The following is a 20,886-nucleotide window of genomic DNA, read 5'->3' on the forward strand; positions in this document are numbered from 1 at the left end:
TGCTCTGTCCCAAACGTTATGGTGCTCTAAAATGAGGGGCATTAACAAATCTGTCATTTCTACGCAGTGTGACCAAAATGTATGCAAATACCCTTAAATTACAGTCTGAAATGTGCACTTGAATCACTTCTGAATTGCTTTGTTTGAGATTTTAAACTATGGAGCAGAGGGGTAAATCAAGGAAAATGTGTGTTTGTTCTAACATTATGGAGGACACCGTATAAAACTATCCATTTGAATTTTCAATGAAGTTCTTAATAGGCTCCTGTTCCTTAGGTTGACATACATGTGAGTGAAATTTGACTACATTTTTGTACCTTAGACACAGCAGTGTTTAAAATTCATCATCCGTGAGCCCCAGCATCCACATGTTCTTGAGTGTACTCAGTCCTACACCATATGAAAAAAGTGGTGGTACTCTATATTTTTTCAGTAACAAATTTGTTTTCATACTCTTTCGCTTTATTACATGTTCAGAAAATTAAAGCTGTCTTTGTTTGATTTCTTTTGCCAGGTTTCTTGCAGATCCAGCATTATCAAGCACTTTTTCATTTGTCATATGTGCTGTCCACATCTGCGAAACCTCATTTCAGTTGCTTCAATATGTGTCCACACATCTTTAAATATGTCCATATCTCATTACCGAACCAGCGTATTCGACTTGATATAAACAGTCTGTTCCTCTTTTGAAAAGAGTTGTTATTTCACCAAGAAAAGTATGATTCCAAAACGTGGAATATTTAAGGTTTGCATGTTAGTAACAAAGAACTCATCAAGTCTCTAGTGCAATCTTGTGGGACAGGTGGATCATATAAATTTAAGTTTCCATTTGAAAAATTCAAATTTAAATTGAAAATTTGAGTTTCAGTTTAGTTAGAAAGTTCCAAGTTCTTAATTTGCTGTTTTAATAAAAGTAGCGTTTTTTTTTTTTTAATTTTATCCTGTAGAGTCGAAGGAAATTGTTTCTTTAGGCACTGGAACAAAATGCATCGGTCAACTTAAAATGAGCCAGAAAGGTAAGCTTGATTTAAAAACTAATTGTAACCACATTAACTAGTTCACATTTGGTTTATTAAACAGAATATACTCTATAAAAAATTAGAAAGTGTAATTGTAAATCCATTTTTATTAACATTTCAGTCAGTTAATGGTTGTTTTACTACAGAAAGTCTAAATTTTCTCATTCAAACTGGTATACCATTGTGAAGAATATTATGTGTAGGTGGTATCCTCTTTCCTTAGCTAACGAGGATGTTGTAAAGATACTTTTGACTTGGTCAAGATTTCCCTAGAAAGGTAAACCTCAAGGCAATGGAGGTGTTGTTTTTATTTTAACACAGGGGATGTACTGAATGACAGCCATGCCGAGGTAATTGCCAGACGTGGATTTCTCAGGTATGTATACATCAGTGCCAAAATACCATCGGTTTCAATTAGAACAATGTTATGAGTACAGAGCATATCAAAAATGTAATAGCTTCGATCCTTGTGGGTTGATAAGTTAAATTTATAAGAACTATGTATAAAAATACCCTATCAGTATAGAACATCTCAATGTGTTACCGTGACTGAAAAGAAGTAAATCAAAACTTAGTTTTGTACCTGAGAAGAATTTTTTCTCATTTGCTGCTTAATTACTCTGTGACTTTCAAAAAAAGTAAAGAAAAACCAGTAAAGGTTTGTTTTTAAAATGCTCGGCTCATCTGGTAGGTGGTTGATGGGCTTTTGTGGGATGGCTAGCTGGAAAATGCTTTAAACTTAGCAGGGAAGTTTTTTTTTCTTTTTACTTTCACAGATGTTTTATTTTGTCTTTTAGTATTCCCAGCTCGTGCATATTTTACTGCATTATTCTGTCAGACGAGACTTTTGACTGACTCGTTTGTTTTGTGAGATCAAGGTAGCCAATTGAAAACTTTATATTTTACTGCAGTGGCTCAAAGATCACCAACATACTGGTCTTCATTGTTTTAATTTGTTTAGTATTTTTTAAGCCAACTGGGAATCTATTAAAACTGAATAATACTGATATATCGGACAGAAAATGTTCAAAAGCTGAAGTACTGTATGTTAGAATCTTTTCATTTTTTATGTACTAATTTTTCCACCATGTGGTAAAATTCCCTTGAAGCATTTTTCATTTATCCTGGTTGTCAGGGAATGCCACTCTGATTATTTCAGCCATTTTACTGATAGGTGACATGTCTGTTGCTTGGTTATTATAGAAAGTACAGTGATTGCTAGATAACTTGGAGATTTCCAGGTCTACATTCTTCAGAAAGTGCTAGAGCTGCGATCCTTGTGAGTTCATCCATCCAGCTTTCTAAAGTTACTTCACGCTGGCTCTCTGTACCCATTATTCATAATTATATTTTTCTTTAAGTCCAGCATGTTTTGAGGTGCAGTGCAGCCATCACTTGTTGTGATGTTTGGTGGGTGTGGGTTTGGTGGCGAGAAGAGGCACACATTTTAATTGAACAGGTTAAATTAAAGCTTTATATCCGACTGACTTGTCAGCTGGAAATTTTAACATTCATGTTGTACTTGCATGATGGGATGCAGATGGGAATCTTTACTTTGTATTGCTTTGACTCTAAACATTAGTACAGTATACCAAACCAATCGTAACTTCACAAGCACAACACGGGCAGCTGATTTTTTTTTTTATGTATTCTGGGAAAGGTACCTTGTACAGTGTTCCTCATTAGCACATCCTTTAAAAGTTTTTAGAAATATTCAGTAAATTAATAGAATTACATCTTGCTAAAAGCTACGTTATCTAAAACTTCAAAATCATGAGACGTTTCTTTTTAAATATCAGACAGAAAGAAATGAGCCTATAAATGGTGGTGGAATGGTTTGCCCTTCTATGTGGCAGTTCTAGTGTCTTGGTTTCACATCCCATGGTCAGATGTTTTCTGGAGTTTGCATACTCTACCCCAGGGGTGCCCACACTTTTTCGGCTTGCGAGCTACTTTTAAAATGACCAGGTCGAAATGATCTACCTACATTAAAAATTACATACATATATATATATATATATACACATACATACTGTATATATATATATATATATATATAAATACACATACATATATATATGTATATATATATGTATGTATGTGTGTGTATATATATATATATATATATATATATATATATATACACATACATACATATATATATATACATATATATGTATATATATATATATATATATATATGTATATGTATATATATATGTGTGTGTATATATATTGTGGCAGATTTGGGTTTGCTCGCACCCTTGTACCCTCAGACCACACGTCAGACACCAGGTAAAAGTCCAAAAGATGAATATTTATTATAATAATAAGTGCACAAAGCACCCTCCACTCCCAAATACTCCAATAAACAATACACTATAAACAAATCCTCCAATCTCCCAGACGCTTAGCCACCCTGCCTCCCAACTCAGCTCGTTGTCTGGGAGTTCCCATGGTCCTTTTATACTCCCTGACCTGGAGTTGTTTCTGCCCAACAGTCCACAAATCCTTATTCCTTCCAGGTCAGAGTAAATAGTCCTTTTCTTCAACTCGGGAGCCCGTCGTTTCTTCCTGTCACGTGACTGTGACGCACTCCCAGGTCATAGGGCACATAAGAGCCTACGAGCCCCCCTACAGCGACACCTGGTGCCCCTGCTGGAACTCGGGGCACGATCCTGCTGTCGGGAGAGCTCCTCCTGGCGGCCTGGAGGTGAGGGCCGGAGTAAAATGCCGGCACTCCACCACAATATATATACTGAGTATACTTTATACATAAAATATATGTTCTCGTACCTTGCATAACTGAATAACCCTTATGGCACAATAACAATTCAATACATTTATGGTCACTACAGTATTTGGATTTAATAATCTTCATGGGGGAAAAGGCTGACTCGCGTAAATAAGTAGAGCTGAATAATGCAGTCAAGGACTTAGCACATTTCTCACATCTGTGAGTAAGTTCCAAAACTGTCCATGATCCCCATACTCCAGCTGAATGTCATCCTGTAGTGTCAAAATCTCATCCTCATCTGTAGATGAGTTTTAGGTGAAACAGTGTTGCAATTTCTGATGCGAGTGAATCACCCTCAACATCTTCCCTAAATGGATAACACTTAAATGTAGCAATTGGCTCAAGTAAAGCTGAGTCTTGAAACCATCTGTCAAAGTCTGACAGACAATTTTCAATCTGCTCTGTGTAGCATATGCTGTCAAGTTGCGCACACGCCTTCCATTGCGTCTCCAGCTGTGACGCGAGATTTTGGATGTTCCCCAAATCAAGGTGCTGAAAAATGACGGCTGTCTGATTAACTGCAATTTTGGTTCCCTCTCCTTCCTCTTTCCCAGATCGCTTTTCGGAAGGAAGTCAGTTTCATAGTTTTTATGAACAGTTTGAAAGTGCCTTTCCACATTTTCCTTCTTTGGAATAGCAATGAGTGATTGACAGATCAGACAAACGCACTTCGACTGTGACATTGTGAGAAAAAAAATCCTCTTCCAATTCCACATCCAGCCCATACCCTCCCCAAACAATTTTTTTTAAAATCCCTTCTTTAGTCGATATAAATTGGAAGGCTAACTAGATCACAGCTGGAGTTTTGCAGTTGCTCGTGCGTTTGATCGTGAGTGCATGACGACCAGTGTGTTAGAAGGAAAGAGATCTCATACTGGCCGCCCTGTATGTCAATCAAGTGGCAAATGCCATAGGGAGGATATATGATAGACTAACGTTTTGAATGCAACGCGATCTACCTGCACTACCTTGGAGGTCTACCGGTTGATCGCGATCGACGCATTGGGCACCCCTGCTCTACCCCCTCTTATGTGCTGGTTTCCATTTCACATTCCAAAAATGTGTGTGCCAAGTTGCCTTATTGTAATAAATGACATCTGTAGCCTCTCCATAGCTTTGTCCAGCCCTCCGTGGTTTGACGTGTTGTCATTAAGGGCTGGCCCCAGCATTTCCAGCTGTCTGTCTCCCCATTGTTTTTTACCCTGGACTTGCATTGTTGTGTTATCTTTTGGAAGGTCTAGGTTGCATGTGAGGGTATGTGTGTGAGATGGTTCTACATTGGATTGGCACTTTGTCCGTTTTGGTTCCACCCATGCATTTGATGCTGCTGGGATAGGTTTAGGCACACCGCAGCCCATAAATAAATAAACAGGATTAAGAATGTCATGTTATAAAAACTTTCTTTTAATCCATTTTCTTCTGTGTGATATACATGTGAGAAAAACAACATTTTTAAGTGTATGTTTTTTATTCATTACATGTTGCATATATTAACATAACATGATTATTCATATCACCTCAAATACATTGTTCCCAGTCAATAATTTTTGCAGGTTTCTAGTGTAGTTTGAATATTTCTGGAGCCTTTATACATTTCCTCAATATTGTTATAGAACTCTGTGATGTTATAAAATGACCACATTGTTTAAAACATTTAGCCTTATTTTTTATGCTTTTTTTTACCACCCTATCTGTGACATCAACAGTATTGCTTTTCCCACACATTTCTGAGAACACTCTAATACAGTGTGATCAAACTCCAATTCTGGAGCGCCGCAGTGGCTGCAGTTTTTCCTTCTAGCTATTTACTTAATTAGTGCTGCTAATGGAACAGACTTGTTTTGCATTAACTTTAAGTGACCTCCTTTTTCAGATTCATAACACTGGCTTGTTTCTTTATTTAATAATCCTACAAGAAAACAATGATAAAACTGAAAGTGAGCCAAGAGGTATCCAGTTCTACTTTGTACCTTTGTGCCTGCAATACAATATCTGTTTCAATAAAATATTAAAAAAAAAAAAAAATAAGTGAACGAAGGTTGAGAAATTGTGATCTGCTGTGGTACACAAAATATTCTGATGGAGTTATCAGAAAAAAAAAATGAAAAGATGATGTGGGAAAATAACATATTTAGTTAAACCAAGAATTGGCCACTAATTAAGAAATTGGTTGGAGTGAAAGTGGTGGCCCTTCAAGAATTGAGTTTGAGACTCCTGAGTTAGTGGATCTTCTGTTGGCTTGCTTCACATTATCTTATTATTTGGCTGGTTATGAAAAAAGGAAAAAGAAGGCTTTTGCATCTTTACAAGCAAGACAGCTACATTAAAAGAAGTACTTTCCATTAACAGCAATAATTGGCTACTAAATAATAAAGCAGCTTGAAGGAAAGCCTGTAACCATCGTGGCCCTCCACTGTCCAAGTCTGACACCCCTGCTCTAATGACTAAAATAGGAATAATGTGTAAGTTAATGCTGAGGTTGGGTATTGGGTCTATTTTATATATAAATAGCATGGGTGAATTAAGTTGTAAAAAGTGTATATTAAAGAATAACAGCATTTACTGTTCTGAACCTTTCAAACATGGCCTGATGTAGCTGTAGTTGTACTGCCAAAATATATTCAATTCTCAACTGCAGGTACCTGTACCATCAGCTGAAGCTAGCAGTTACAACAGATGACCGCAGTATATTTTTTCCAGGAGAAAAGAGTGGAAAATGGAGGCTGAAGCCTGGAATTACTTTTGTGTTCTTTACAAGCCACACACCATGTAAGGTTTAGTTTCATTCTTTTGAGTATTCACATGTGAATATATAAATACGTTTGCACCAATGTGTTTTAGAAGTACAGTACTGCTGGAAAAATGTTACTTTTAAAATTAAATGTGACCTTTTTACAGTACATTTTGGATGCTTATTCCTAAAGAAATACTGTAATCATAGACTACCTACTGTCTCTGTAAAATTCTCAATATAAGTCAATAAAAGTTTTATTGAGATTAGTGCGCAACTTTTCCTCTTTAGAATTTATTATTTTACAACTGAGGATGTTAATGGTGGTGGGAAGGGTTATGACAGTATGTCCATTCATGATTTCACATTAAAATTTAGATTATTACATTAACTGTGTTTTTGGGATTTTTACCTTGATCATCTCTGTGAATTTTAATTAAAGAAGAATATTTATGATTCAGTTTAGTAGTTAAGACTTCTGTCATTTAGCAAAAAAAGTTCCTTTCTTCAAATTCTGCATAGAACAAATGGCTATTTTTCATCCTCAAAGTGTCTGTGAGCTGCTTTAAATCAGACAGAAGGTGATGTCACCTACAGCTGTGTCCAGACAAGTCTCTAACTGCAGACATTTTTAAAATTCAGCATATTACTTTGTGAATAGAGCAGGGTTGCCTTAAAATCAGAACACACTATGGTATCCTAGAACAATATTTGTAAAATTCATTTTTATAATGTTACATTGCTAAGGTGTTGCCAGTACATGCTCTGTAATGATTTTTGCTTTTTAATCTGATGCTTTTTGTCCTGTGTTTATTTTGAGTATATGGTCTGTGTAAAAGTCTGTGGCTGCCTTATTTTTAGGTGGAGATGCCTCTATAATTCCTATGCTTGACTCGGAGGATCAGCCATGTCATCTGACCACAGCAAATGAGGATGTTCATGAAGTTGTAGATTCTGCTACAAAAAGGAAAGTGGATGAAAGTGCAGTTTGCTCTTTGTCTAAAAGGATTAAAAGTGATTCAGAGTCTTGCCTCTCTAAAATCTCTTTTGAGGCAGACGGAAAGGAAAATTCGTCTAATGTGCAAAGTCATGACCCATTTTTTACGAATGAGGAAAATTTTAAGATTAGTCCCTCATCTCAGGACATTCACAGGACTGGAGCAAAATGCGTTCCAGGAGGACAACAAGATGCAAAGGAGCCAGGGTGTAAATTTCATTGTGTGGGCCAGCTGAGAGTCAAGCCAGGACGGGGAGATCAGACTTTATCTATGTCTTGCAGTGATAAACTGGCCCGTTGGAATGTTCTTGGATGTCAAGGCGCACTGCTCATGCACTTTCTTCAGGACCCAATCTATTATGCGTCAGTAATCACAGGACATTGCCCATATAGTCATGAAGCCATGAAGAGAGCATTAATTGACAGGTATGTAGGTAAATAAGTATTTGTCTGTACCTTTTTGTGAGCATTTCTCTTGTAATGGTGCAATTATTTAGGTTTGTTCACAAAGGCAGAACCTAGAAATGTCCTCTCTATATAGACTAAAAAATTTTTAAAAGCCAAAGTTTAACTTCTTTTTAAAGACGACCCATTATCTATCTATCTATCTATCTATCTATCTATCTATCTATCTATCTATCTATCTATCTATCTATCTATCTACCTACAGTGGTGTGAAAAACTATTTGCCCCCTTCCTGATTTCTTATTCTTTTGCATGTTTGTCACACAAAATGTTTCTGATCATCAAACACATTTAATCATTAGTCAAATATAACACAAGTAAACACTGTTTTTAATTAATGGTTGTTATTATTTAGGGAGAAAAAAAATCCAAACCTATATGGCCTTGTGTGAAAAAGTAATTGCCCCCTTGTTAAAAAATAACCTAATCAGGAACAAATGAGAACAGAAGTAATTGAGATCTATCAGTCTGGTAAAGGTTATAAAGCCATTTCTAAAGCTTTGGGACTCCAGCGAACCACAATGAGAGCCATTATCCACAAATGGCAAAAACATGGAACAGTGGTGAACCTTCCCAGGAGTGGCGGCCGACCAAAATTACCCCAAGAGCGCAGAGACGACTCATCCGAGAGGTCACAAAAGACCCCAGGACAACGTCTAAAGAACTGCAGGCCTCACTTGCCTCAATTAAGGTCAGTGTTCACAACTCCACCATAAGAAAGAGACTGGGCAAAAACGGCCTGCACGGCAGATTTCCAAGACGCAAACCACTGTTAAGCAAAAAGAACATTAGGGCTCGTCTCAATTTTGCTAAGAAACATCTCCATGATTGCCAAGACTTTTGGGAAAATACCTTGTGGACTGATGAGACAAAAGTTGAACTTTTGGAAGGCAAATGTCCCGTTACATCTGGCGTAAAAGGAACACAGCATTTCAGAAAAGAACATCATACCAACAGTAAAATATGGTGGTGGTAGTGTGATGGTCTGGGGTTGTTTTGCTGCTTCAGGACCTGGAAGGCTTGCTGTGATAGATGGAACCATGAATTCTACTGTCTACCAAAAATCCTGAAGGAGAATGTCCGGCCATCTGTTCGTCAACTCAAGCTGAAGCGATCTTGGGTGCTGCAACAGGACAATGACCCAAAACACACCAGCAAATCTACCTCTGAATGGCTGAAGAAAAACAAAATGAAGACTTTGGAGTGGCCTAGTCAAAGTCCTGACCTGAATCCAATTGAGATGCTATGGCATGACCTTAAAAAGGCGGTTCATGCTAGAAAACCCTCAAATAAAGCTGAATTACAACAATTCTGCAAAGATGAGTGGGCCAAAATTCCTCCAGAGCGCTGTAAAAGACTCATTGCAAGTTATCGCAAATGCTTGATTGCAGTTATTGCTGCTAAGGGTGGCCCAACCAGTTATTAGGTTCAGGGGGCAATTACTTTTTCACACAGGGCCATGTAGGTTTGGATTTTTTCTCCCTAAATAATAAAAACCATCATTTAAAAACTGCATTTTGTGTTTACTTGTGTTATATTTGACTAATGGTTAAATGTGTTTGATGATCAGAAACATTTTGTGTGACAAACATGCAAAAGAATAAGAAATCAGGAAGGGGGCAAATAGTTTTTCACACCACTGTATCTATCTATCTATTCATTGTTAAATGTAATGTTTAAAGATTAATTCAGCATTTTATAAATATATTTGTTATTGTATCACAATAAATTCATTTATCCTATTAGAATTATCATATTTATAACTATCTTTGTTTGGTTATTCCAAATTTCAGATGTTCTTGCCTTAGATCTTTACCACAAGGATTTAGTGTAGGCAACACATTGCTGCAGCAGTCATGCCTGGAATTTGTGCATAGCCGGCATTTAGTTCATAAGAACTGGAACTCCTCAAAGGGGAAAATCACACCCTGTGGTTCAGGTACAATAGTTTATTTGTAATTCTTATTCTTAAAAAAAAAAAAAAGCTGGCAGATTGTTTTTGTGGATGAAACCATCAGTGAATGCAGTTTTAAAATATATTTATCAGGATTGAATGATAGAGCACTTGCAAAAGAACTTCTTGGATATATAAACTGTTACATTAGCCTATTTTCTCTAATTAACTCTGAAAATAATACATTTTTCTTTGGGTCCTGTTGGCTTTTTCTGTGGTTTTGTAACCAGAGGTTTGTTTTGTTTTAGTATTTTTAACCTTTGTTTTGAATTTTTTTTTAATGGGTGCCACCATTTTGTGCAACCAATGGGGATCTGTTGCTAAGGACATCCCCCTGAAAATCATATCACATGACGTGATCAGCTGCTTAAGCCAATCCTGTGTGGGACTCCGTGTCAAAGTTTATGGATAAATCTTGAAACATTTTGCAAACTTTTGTTCTATGGTTCGTTCTGGTTTGACAAATTCTTGGCTAGGTTCTCTAAGACTTTGATTTTGGTTTGCAAATTGGGTTTTGTTACACAATAATTCGATTTCTGGCTTTGAGCCCAGCTTGTCTTAGGATGAAGATTTCATCTTCAGGTCTTTGATAATGTACATTTCTGTCCTTGTGGCCTGCCAACTTACATATGTGACAAAACAGAAGTATCTGAGCATTTTCTTGCATTTGTTCTATAGTTTCTTAAAAATTAAAGCCCAATTTCTCTTAACAACATGTCTCCTTCCTGAGTACCTCCGTACCTTCATATTCATTTGTAAAAGCCCAATCTTCTGTATTGTTTAATGCAGGAAAAAAATGTACTTAAAAATTATGTTGCTGGTCAAAATGATATATGAAAACAAGTATGATTTAGATGGTAGCTTACATGCATTTTTACAATGTATTTTCCAAGTTAATCCAGAATAATTAAACAACAGTTTTATTTAAACACAGTGTGGTGTTTTGTACAGTTTTTGTGGTTTACTGATTAATGATTTGTACCTTTTAATCCAATAAATTGCGTAATTAAGAATATACTAGTAGATGTGTAATAGACTAAGGTTGAGAGGCATAGAAGTGATGTATCTAATTTAACTTTTTGTTACATTTTTAGCTATCAGTTGGTGTGCCATTCCATCTCAACAATTAGATGTAACAGCAAATGGTTATAAACTGGGAATAACAAAGAAAGCAGTGGGGACCCCACAGGCTAGGTAAGTAAATTGATTCATCTTTCAAAAATTGTGTCATAGCACATCATGAAAATGAATGAAATTTTTTAGAAAAATTACACTTGGGATATAAAATTGATTTGAAATTGAAAATAACAATGAATTTTCTAAACTCTCAAGTCTGTAATCATGCCTTATAATTTTAGCGTTTTAGTTATAATATAGAGAGAATACAGGATTGCACTTAAGAAGCTGTTTATGTATAAGAAAAGTAAATTGGGATTAGTATTTTTTGCTGTGGAGTTTCTTTTTTTTTAAACACCTGAGGGAAAACATCTACTGCTGTGCTACATAAATGAAGAAAAAATGTGTTTTAATGGTTCCTTTTTCTCTGAAGTTGATATTTACCTTACACTTAAAGTTCCACTGAATTAGTTTTTTCCTTTTCCCATATAATTTATTAACAGAGTTCTAAGCAAATTTGGCACAATACACAAATACTGTACACTGTGAAAAACCTTGGATGCGCTGTATGCCTTAGCATTGCTCTTCTCTTCATTGCATTTTTTACAGATACTCCAATTCTTTCACTATAGGTAATGCATTTTTGTTTTAGCTATTTGTATTCTTCCAATCTGCATTTTGTAAAAAAATGTGGAAGTGTAAACTACAAAATGTAAATAATAATGAGAATGATTTTAAGTTCATAACCATTTCATGATGAATCTTTCCCACAATCACTGCCTTTTTTTCATGAAAGTTTTTTTATTTATTTTCTTATATATTTGTTTTCATTTATTTCAAAGCATGTCTCAGAACTTCCCTTTGAGTCACTCCATATAATCAGACATTCTACTACAGTAATTTTTGAGTACTTTCCAGGATGTATTTTTATATTCAGTACTGAAAAAATACAGATCACCAACTTTTTCTAATGTGACATTCTTACACAATCGAAATGTTAAAGTTTTATAGATAAAAGTGATTAATATTTAATTTATTATGTAAATATTGATCAGAATAGATATTATGCTAATTTGGCTTGCTTTAATTTAGCAGTACCTGGAATAATTAAAGTAAAAACTGTTAAAGTATAATTTTGTTTTGTGCTATTGTATAATATAGCAACAAAAACATCCTTTCTTTTGAATCTGTATGTCCTGACAGCTACCTCCAATTGATGACTTGCTATACTAGAAGACCATTTTCTACAATGTGCTTCTATCCTGCACAAACCTAAGAGATCAATTATCTAATTTACAGGGAACACACAGATTGACCCTGTATACATTCAATGTACTGTATATGTGACACGTGTTGATTTGGTCAGGGTTAGATGATTATTAATTGTGTTCTCACATATAAAAGCCATTGATGTAGAATTAGAACAGCCTCAGGGGACTCTTATGTTACTTTTTCAGAATAATTGATGGACATTGTCAGTGTCCAGCAAAACAAAGTACTGAAACCAGTTTTATTGGTAGTTTTTTTCTTTCTCTGAAAACATAAAAGTTCTCCAGTTGAGTGGATTAGGACAGCAATCAATACAATGGCATGTATAACATATCTATACTAATAAAAGGCAAAGCCCTCACTGACTGACTGACTCACTCACTGACTCATCACTAATTCTCCAACTTCCCGTGTAGGTAGAAGGCTAAAATTTGGCAGGCTCATTCCTTACAGCTTACTTACAAAAGTTGGGCAGGTTTCATTTTGAAATTCTACGCTTAATGGTCATAACTGGAACCTATTCTTTCGTCCATATACTATAATAGACGTCTGCTCGATGGCCGTGGGAGGCGTAATTTAGTGCCTGCCCATATAAGGCCGTCGGTCAGCGGTAATCCAATAGAAACACTGCCACTAAATATTCACGGGTGAAGGACTGTGCTTATGCAGAGGAAGATGAGATGGTCAGGGTGGTGTTTGGCACAAACTCATCGAAACTGCGAGAGAAAGTTTTCAGTGCCGGGTCTTAGCTAACATTAAATACAGTCGTGGACATCGCACAAGATGGCACCAGCACAGCTGGGAACCTTCGATGCATGTACACCGAGTGGCTCACGTGAACTGACGCAGTGCACAGACAAAAAGCAACAGTTCCAAAGAGTGCTGACCAAAAAACCAAATTACACAATTGAGAAGGCAGCAAAAAAAATATGAAGCGTCTGACACATACAAGCATATCATAAGTGCAACTACTGCGGAAACAAAGCACACGGTGGAAAAAGTCAATGTTCCCGCTAAAGGAAGACAGTGTAAAAAAAAACCTGTGCATGCAGTGTGTCAGGTCTCAGATAAAGAGGAAGACGAGCTGTTTATTGATGCAGTAAGAAACGATTCGATGAATGAAACCTGTCATCTTTACAACGATTGACAAACACGGAATGTAACTTGAACACAACACATCCTAGAAATACGAACCTGATTGAAAGAAATAATGATAATCAAATCCCTGATGACAGCAACACTCATAACACTCACAAAACAATTACTGTATATTGACAATCATGTTACGTTATTTTTAAAATGTTCCCTTTTCTTTTTCATAACTTCTTTAACAGCACACTACTTCTCCGCTGCGAAGCCCGAGGGGGTGCACTGAGTATGTATGCCTGAAGACCCTAAAATTAGGGCAAAACACGTGTCGCGTACTCTTTGCATTATTTCACAGTAAAACTATTTCAATATATATATATATACATACATACAGTGGCTTGCAAAAGTTTTCGGCCCCCTTGAACTTTTCCACATTTTGTCACAATACAGCCACAAACATGAATCAATTTCATTGGAATTCCACGTGAAAGACCAATACAAAGTGGTGTACACGTGAGAAGTGGAACGAAAATCCTACATGATTCCAAACATTTTTTACAAATAAATAACTGCAAAGTGGGGTGTACGTAATTATTCAGCCCCCTTTGGTCTGAATGCAGTCAGTTGCCCATAGACATTGCCTGATGAGTGCTAATGACTAAATAGAGTGCACCTGTGTGTAATCTAATGTCAGTACAAATACAGCTGCTCTGTGACGGCCTCAGAGGTTGTCTAAGAGAATATTGGGAGCAACAACACCATGAAGTCCAAAGAACACACCATACAGGTCAGGGATAAAGTTATTGAGAAATTTAAAGCAGGCTTAGGCTACAAAAAGATTTCCAAAGCCTTGAACATCCCACGGAGCACTGTTCAAGCGATCATTCAGAAATGGAAGGAGTATGGCACAACTGTAAACCTACCAAGACAAGGCCGTCCACCTAAACTCACAGGCTGAACAAGGAGAGCGCTGATCAGAAATACAGCCAAGAGGCCCATGGTGACTCTGGACGAGCTGCAGAGATCTACAGCTCAGGTGGGGGAATCTGTCCATAGGACAACTATTAGTCGTACACTGCACAAAGTTGGCCTTAATGGAAGAGTGCCAAGAAGAAAGCCATTGTTAACAGAAAACCATAAGAATTCCCGTTTGCAGTTTGCCACAAGCCATGTGGGGGACACAGCAAACATGTGGAAGAAGGTGCTCTGATCAGATGAGACCAAAATGGAACTTTTTGGCCAAAATGCAAAACGCTATGTGTGGCGGAAAACTAACACTGCACATCACTCTGAACACACCATCCCCACTGTCAAGTATGGTGGTGGCAGCATCATGTTTTGGGGGTGCTTCTCTTCAGCAGGGACAGGGAAGCTGGTCAGAGTTGATGGGAAGATGGATGGAGCCAAATACAGGGCAATCTTGGAAGAAAACCTCTTGGAGTCTGCAAAAGACTTGAGACTGGGGCGGAGGTTCACCTTCCAGTAGGACAACGACCCTAAACATAAAGCAAGGGCAACAATGGAATGGTTTAAAACAAAACATATCCATGTGTTAGAATGGCCCAGTCAAAGTCCAGATCTAAATCTAATCGAGAATCTGTGGCAAGATCTGAAAACTGCTGTTCACAAACGCTGTCCATCTAATCTGACTGAGCTGGAGCTGTTTTGCAAAGAAGAATGGGCAAGGATTTCAGTCTCTAGATGTGCAAAGCTGGTAGAGACATACCCTAAAAGACTGGCAGCTGTAATTGCAGCAAAAGGTGGTTCTACAAAGTATTGACTCAGGGGGCTGAATAATTACGCACACCCCACTTTTCAGTTATTTATTTGTAAAAATTGTTTGGAATCATGTATGATTTTCGTTCCACTTCTCACGTTTACAGCACTTTGTATTGGTCTTTCACGTGGAATTCCAATGAAATTGATTCATGTTTGTGGCTGTAATGTGACAAAAATTGCAAGCCACTGTATATATACACACATATACATATATATATCAGTGCTTCCTGATTCATTTTACCCTCGCATCCCCTTGGTTTGAGACGTATGAAAAAATATGCGGTTAGCAGAAAGACAGATCACCAATTCAAGCTTTATGAATAATGGATACTTTATTCGCCATCAATGATTGTTTTGGTAAAGCCATACTCAGTGTAATCATTAGATGAACGGTAAAAAAGTAAGAGCGAGGGGAGGGTGACTTATTGAGGCACGCAGGCGAAACCACAATAGCAGGCGAGCTCTATGTAGTGCACGTCAACTCGATCTGAATTGCGCGATCACATTCCAAAAAATATATCTTTTCAAGTTCTATTTAGTCAACACAAATATCTTTGGTTGGAATGTAAGGCGAATTTACTGTTTACATTTCTATGGTGAAGAAAAATTTATGCAATGATGCCTACATTTAACTTACATTCCTACCAAAGACATTTCTGCCGACTAAATAAAAATTCCTTCTATTTAAAATTTAAATAGAACTTGAACAGATACGATAGTTCATAATATCCACGCAGATTTGCACATAAGAGCGGGAGTCATCCGTTTTAACAAGCAGCATATTACACTGATACGAAATAGCCTGCCCATTTAATTATTTAGGAATGGATAAATAAATTAAGATTTTGTACAAATAATGTTTTTCATTTTTCTTCCTTGATGGATTCTGCCACCCCCAGCAACAGTTGCTCGCACCCCAAGAGTGTGTATATCTATATTAATAAAAGGCAAAGCCCTCACTCACTGTTATTGGTAGTTTTTTTCTTTCTCTGAAAACATAAAAGTTCTCCAGTTGAGTGGATTAGGACAGCAATCAATACAATGGCATGTATAACATATCTATACTAATAAAAGGCAAAGCCCTCACTGACTCACTCACTCACTGACTCACTCACTGACTCACTGACTCACTCACTCACTCATCACTAATTCTCCAACTTCCCATGTAGGTACAAAGCTGAAATTTGGCAGGCTTATTCCTTACAGCTTACTTACAAAAGTTAAGCAGGTTTCATTTCGAAATTCTACACATAACGGTCGACAACGTCCACCATGTTGAACTTTCTTATTTATGGCCACATTTTCACGAAATTTGGTAGGCGGCTTCCCTGCGCTAACCAAAACCGATGTACATACTTATTTCGGTGGTATGGCGCCACTGTCGGCCGCCGTATTGAATTTTCCAAACGTCACTAATTCTCCAACTTCCCGTGTAGGTAGAAGGCTGAAATTTGTGAGGCCCATTCCTTACAGCTTACTTACAAAAGTTAAGCAGGTTTCATTTAGAAATTCTACGCGTAACGGTCATAACGGTCAACAACGTCCGCCATATTGAACTTTCTTATTCATGGCCCCATCTTCACGAAATTTGGTAGGCGGCTTCCCTGCGCTAACCGAAAAACCAATGTACATTCTCATTTCGGTGGTATGACGCCACTGTCAGCCGCCATATTGAACTTTCCAACATCACTAATTCTCCAACTTTCCGTGTAGGTAGAAGGCTGGAATTTGGTACTTATTTCGGTGGTATGATGCCATTGTCGGCCGCCATATTGAACTTTCCAACGTCACTAATTCTCCAACTTCCTGTGTTGGTAGAAGGCCGAAATTTGGGAGGCCCATTCCTTACAGCTTACTTACAAAAGTTTAACAGGTTTCATTTCAAAATTCTACAAGTAACAGTCATAACGGTCAACAACGTCCGCCATGTTGAACTTTCTTATTTACGGCCCCATTTTCATAAACTTTGGTAGGTGGCTTCCCTGAGCTAACCAAAACCAATGTTCATACTTATTTCGGTGGTATGACGCCACTGTCAGCCGCCATATTGAACTTTCCAACGTCACTAATTCTCCAACTTCCCGTGTAGGTAGAAGGCTGAAATTTGGCAGGCTCATTCCTTACAGCTTACGTACAAAAGTTAAGCAGGTTTCATTTCGAAATTCTACGCGTAATGGTCATAACGGTCAACAACGTCCGCTTCTTTAATACACTACTTCTCCGCTGCGAAGCACGGGTATTTTGCTTGTATATATATATATATATATATATATATATATATATATATATATATATATATATATATATATATATATATATATATATATATATATATATGTGTGTGTATATGTATACTGCATACAGTGGTGTGAAAAACTATTTGCCCCCTTCCTGATTTCTTATTCTTTTGCATGTTTGTCACACAAAATGTTTCTGATCATCAAACACATTTAACCATTAGTCAAATATAACACAAGTAAACACAAAATGCAGTTTTTAAATGATGGTTTTTATTATTTAGGGAGAAAAAAAATCCAAATCTACATGGCCCTGTGTGAAAAAGTAATTGCCCCTTGTTAAAAATAACCTAACTGTGGTGTATCACACCTGAGTTCAATTTCCGTAGCCACCCCCAGGCCTGATTACTGCCACACCTGTTTCAATCAAGAAATCACTTAAATAGGAGCTGCCTGACACAGAGAAGTAGACCAAAAGCACCTCAAAAGCTAGACATCATGCCAAGATCCAAAGAAATTCAGGAACAAATGAGAACAGAAGTAATTGAGATCTATCAGTCTGGTAAAGGTTATAAAGCCATTTCTAAAGCTTTGGGACTCCAGCGAACCACAGTGAGAGCCAATTACATTGACAATCATGTTATTTTCAAAATGTTTCCTTTTCTTTTTCATTACTTCTTTAACACACAACTTCTCCGCTGCGAAGTGCAAGTATTTTGCTAGTATAATTATAAAAAAAAGTTCATGCATTTGATTGTACTAATTTAAGTAAGGAAACATTTTTCATTAGTTTTTAAGTGAGTTTAGATTAGCAGACAATATAGGTGATGCTCACTTACAGGAAGCTGTTGTAGAAGATCAGTGAGCACAGAAATTTACAGAAAACTCCACCCATCAATCTCTGGAAACCCACTCATTCCTGTTTCAGGTTGGAGATAGGGGTGAAAGCATGATTGATGATATTGTCCCTTACTGATTGGCTGGTCACATGATCGATGTGTATAAATATCATCAATTGGCTCCAAACATTTGCAAGAATATATTTAAAGCACCAAACTGCAGCTATCACTTATATATATATATATATATATATATATATATATATATATATATATATATATATATATATATTTTATATATATATATATATATATATATATATATATATATACACACACTGCATCCGGAAAGTATTCACAGTGCATCACTTTTTCCACATTTTGTTATGTTACAGCATTATTTCAAAATGAATTAAATACATTTTTTTCCTCAGAATTCTACACACAACACCCCATAATGGCAACCTGAAAAATGTTAACTTGAGGTTTTTGCAAATTTATTAAAAATACAAAAACTGAGAAATTACATGTACATAAGTATTCACAGCCTTTGCTCAATTCTTTGTCGATGCACCTTTGGCAGCAATTACAGCCTCAAGTCTTTTTGAATATGATGCCACAAGCTTGGCACACCTATCCTTGGCCAGTTTCACCCATTCCTCTTTGCAGCACCTCTCAAGCTCCATCTTGTTGGATGGGAAGCGTCGGTGTACAGCCATTTTAAGATCTCTCCAGAGATGTTCAATCGGATTCAAGTCTGGGCTCTGGCTGGGCCACTCAAGGACATTCACAGAGTTGTCCTGAAGCCACTCCTTTGATATTTTGGCTGTGTGCTTAGAGTCGTTGTCCTGCTGAAAGATGAACCATCGCCCCAGTCTGAGGTCAAGAGTGCTCTGGAGCAGGTTTTCATCCACATTGCTGCAGTCATCTTTCCCTTTATCCTGACTAGTCTCCCAGTTCCTGCTGCTGAAAAACATCCCCACAGCATGATATTGCCACCACCATGCTTCACTGTAGGGATGGTATTGGCCTGGTGATGAATGGTGCCTGGTTTCCTCCAAACGTGACGCCTGGCATTCACACCAAAGAGTTCAATCTTTGTCTCATCAGACCAGAGAATTTTGTTCCTTTAGTCCTTTAGGTGCCTTTTGGCAAACTCCAGGCGGGCTGTCATGTGCCTTTTACTAAGGAGTAGCTTCCGTCTGGCCACTCTACCATACAGGCCTGATTGGTGGATTGCTGCAGAGATGGTTGTCCTTCTGGAAGGTTCTCCTCTCTCCAGAGAGGACCTCTGGAGCTCTGACAGAGTGACCATCAGGTTCTTGGTCACTTCCCTGACTAAGGCCCTTCTCCCCTGATCACTCAGTTTAGATGGCCGGCCAGCTCTAGGAAGAGTCCTGGTGGTTTCGAACTTCTTCCACTTATGGATGATGGAGGCCACTGTGCTCATTGGGACCTTCAAAGCAGCAGAAATGTTTCTGTAACCTTCACCAGATTTGTGCCTCGAGACAATCCTGTCTCGGAGGTCTACAGACAATTCCTTTGACTTCATGCTTGGTTTGTGCTCTGACATGATCTGTCAACTGTGGGACCTTATATAGACTGGTGTGTGCCTTTCCAAATCATGTCCAATCAACTGAATTTACCACAGGTGGATTCCAATTAAGCTGCAGAAACATCTCAAGGATAATCAGTGGAAACAGGATGCACCTGAGCTCAATTGTGAGCTTCATGGCAAAGGCTGTGAATACTTATGTACATGTGATTTCTCAATTTTTTTATTTTTAATAGATTTGCAAAAATCTCAAGTAAACTTTTTTCACGTTGTCATTATGGGGTGTTGTGTGTAGAATTCTGAGGAAAAAATATATATACACACATATCTACATATATGCACGCATACATACATACACACACACATATATATATATATATATATATATATATATACACACATACATACACACACATATATAAACATATATATACATACACACATATACATATACATATATACATATACATACATATCTACATATATACATATACACATATATATATATATACTCATTCATACAAACCGGATTCCAAAAAAGTTGGGACACTAAACAAATTGTGAATCAAAACTGAATGCAATGATGTGGAGATGGCAAATGTCAATATTTTATTTGTAATAGAACGTAGATGACAGATCAAATGTTTAATCCAAGTAAATGTATCATTTTAAAGGAAAAATATATTGATTCAAAATTTCACGGTGTCAACAAATCCCAAAAAAGTTGGGACAAGTAGCAATAAGTAAATAAGGTAAATTTGAGCATAACGAAGAGCTGGAAGACCAATAAACACTAATTAGGTCAATTGGCAACATGATTGGGTATAAAAAGAGCTTCTCAGAGTGGCAGTGTCTCTCAGAAGCCAAGATGGGTAGAGGATCACCAATTCACACAATGTTGCAGAAAGATAGTGGAGCAATATCAGAAAGGTGTTACCCAGCAAAAATTGCAAAGACTTTGCATCTATCATCATCAACTGTGCATAACATCATCCAAGATTCAGAGAATCTGGAACAATCTCTGTGCGTAAGGGTCAAG

The 20,886-nt window shown here is 37.2% G+C and overlaps 1 protein-coding gene across 2 annotated transcripts in view; it reads left to right on the top strand.

Moving 5' to 3' along the window:
* Positions 1-20,886, top strand: part of adat1 (adenosine deaminase tRNA specific 1) — a 40,948-nt gene that overhangs the window by 4,980 nt on the left and 15,082 nt on the right. For both annotated transcript variants that reach the window (XM_039763425.1, XM_039763426.1), the window contains exons 3-8: positions 948-1,016; positions 1,341-1,395; positions 6,455-6,585; positions 7,409-7,970; positions 9,803-9,948; positions 11,058-11,157. In XM_039763425.1, the coding sequence (XP_039619359.1) occupies positions 948-1,016; positions 1,341-1,395; positions 6,455-6,585; positions 7,409-7,970; positions 9,803-9,948; positions 11,058-11,157 (1,063 nt within the window). The remainder of the gene's footprint in view (positions 1-947; positions 1,017-1,340; positions 1,396-6,454; positions 6,586-7,408; positions 7,971-9,802; positions 9,949-11,057; positions 11,158-20,886) is intronic.

The sequence above is a fragment of the Polypterus senegalus genome, chromosome 9 (genome assembly GCF_016835505.1).
Source record: "Polypterus senegalus isolate Bchr_013 chromosome 9, ASM1683550v1, whole genome shotgun sequence".
Taxonomy (NCBI): Eukaryota; Metazoa; Chordata; class Cladistia; order Polypteriformes; family Polypteridae; genus Polypterus; species Polypterus senegalus.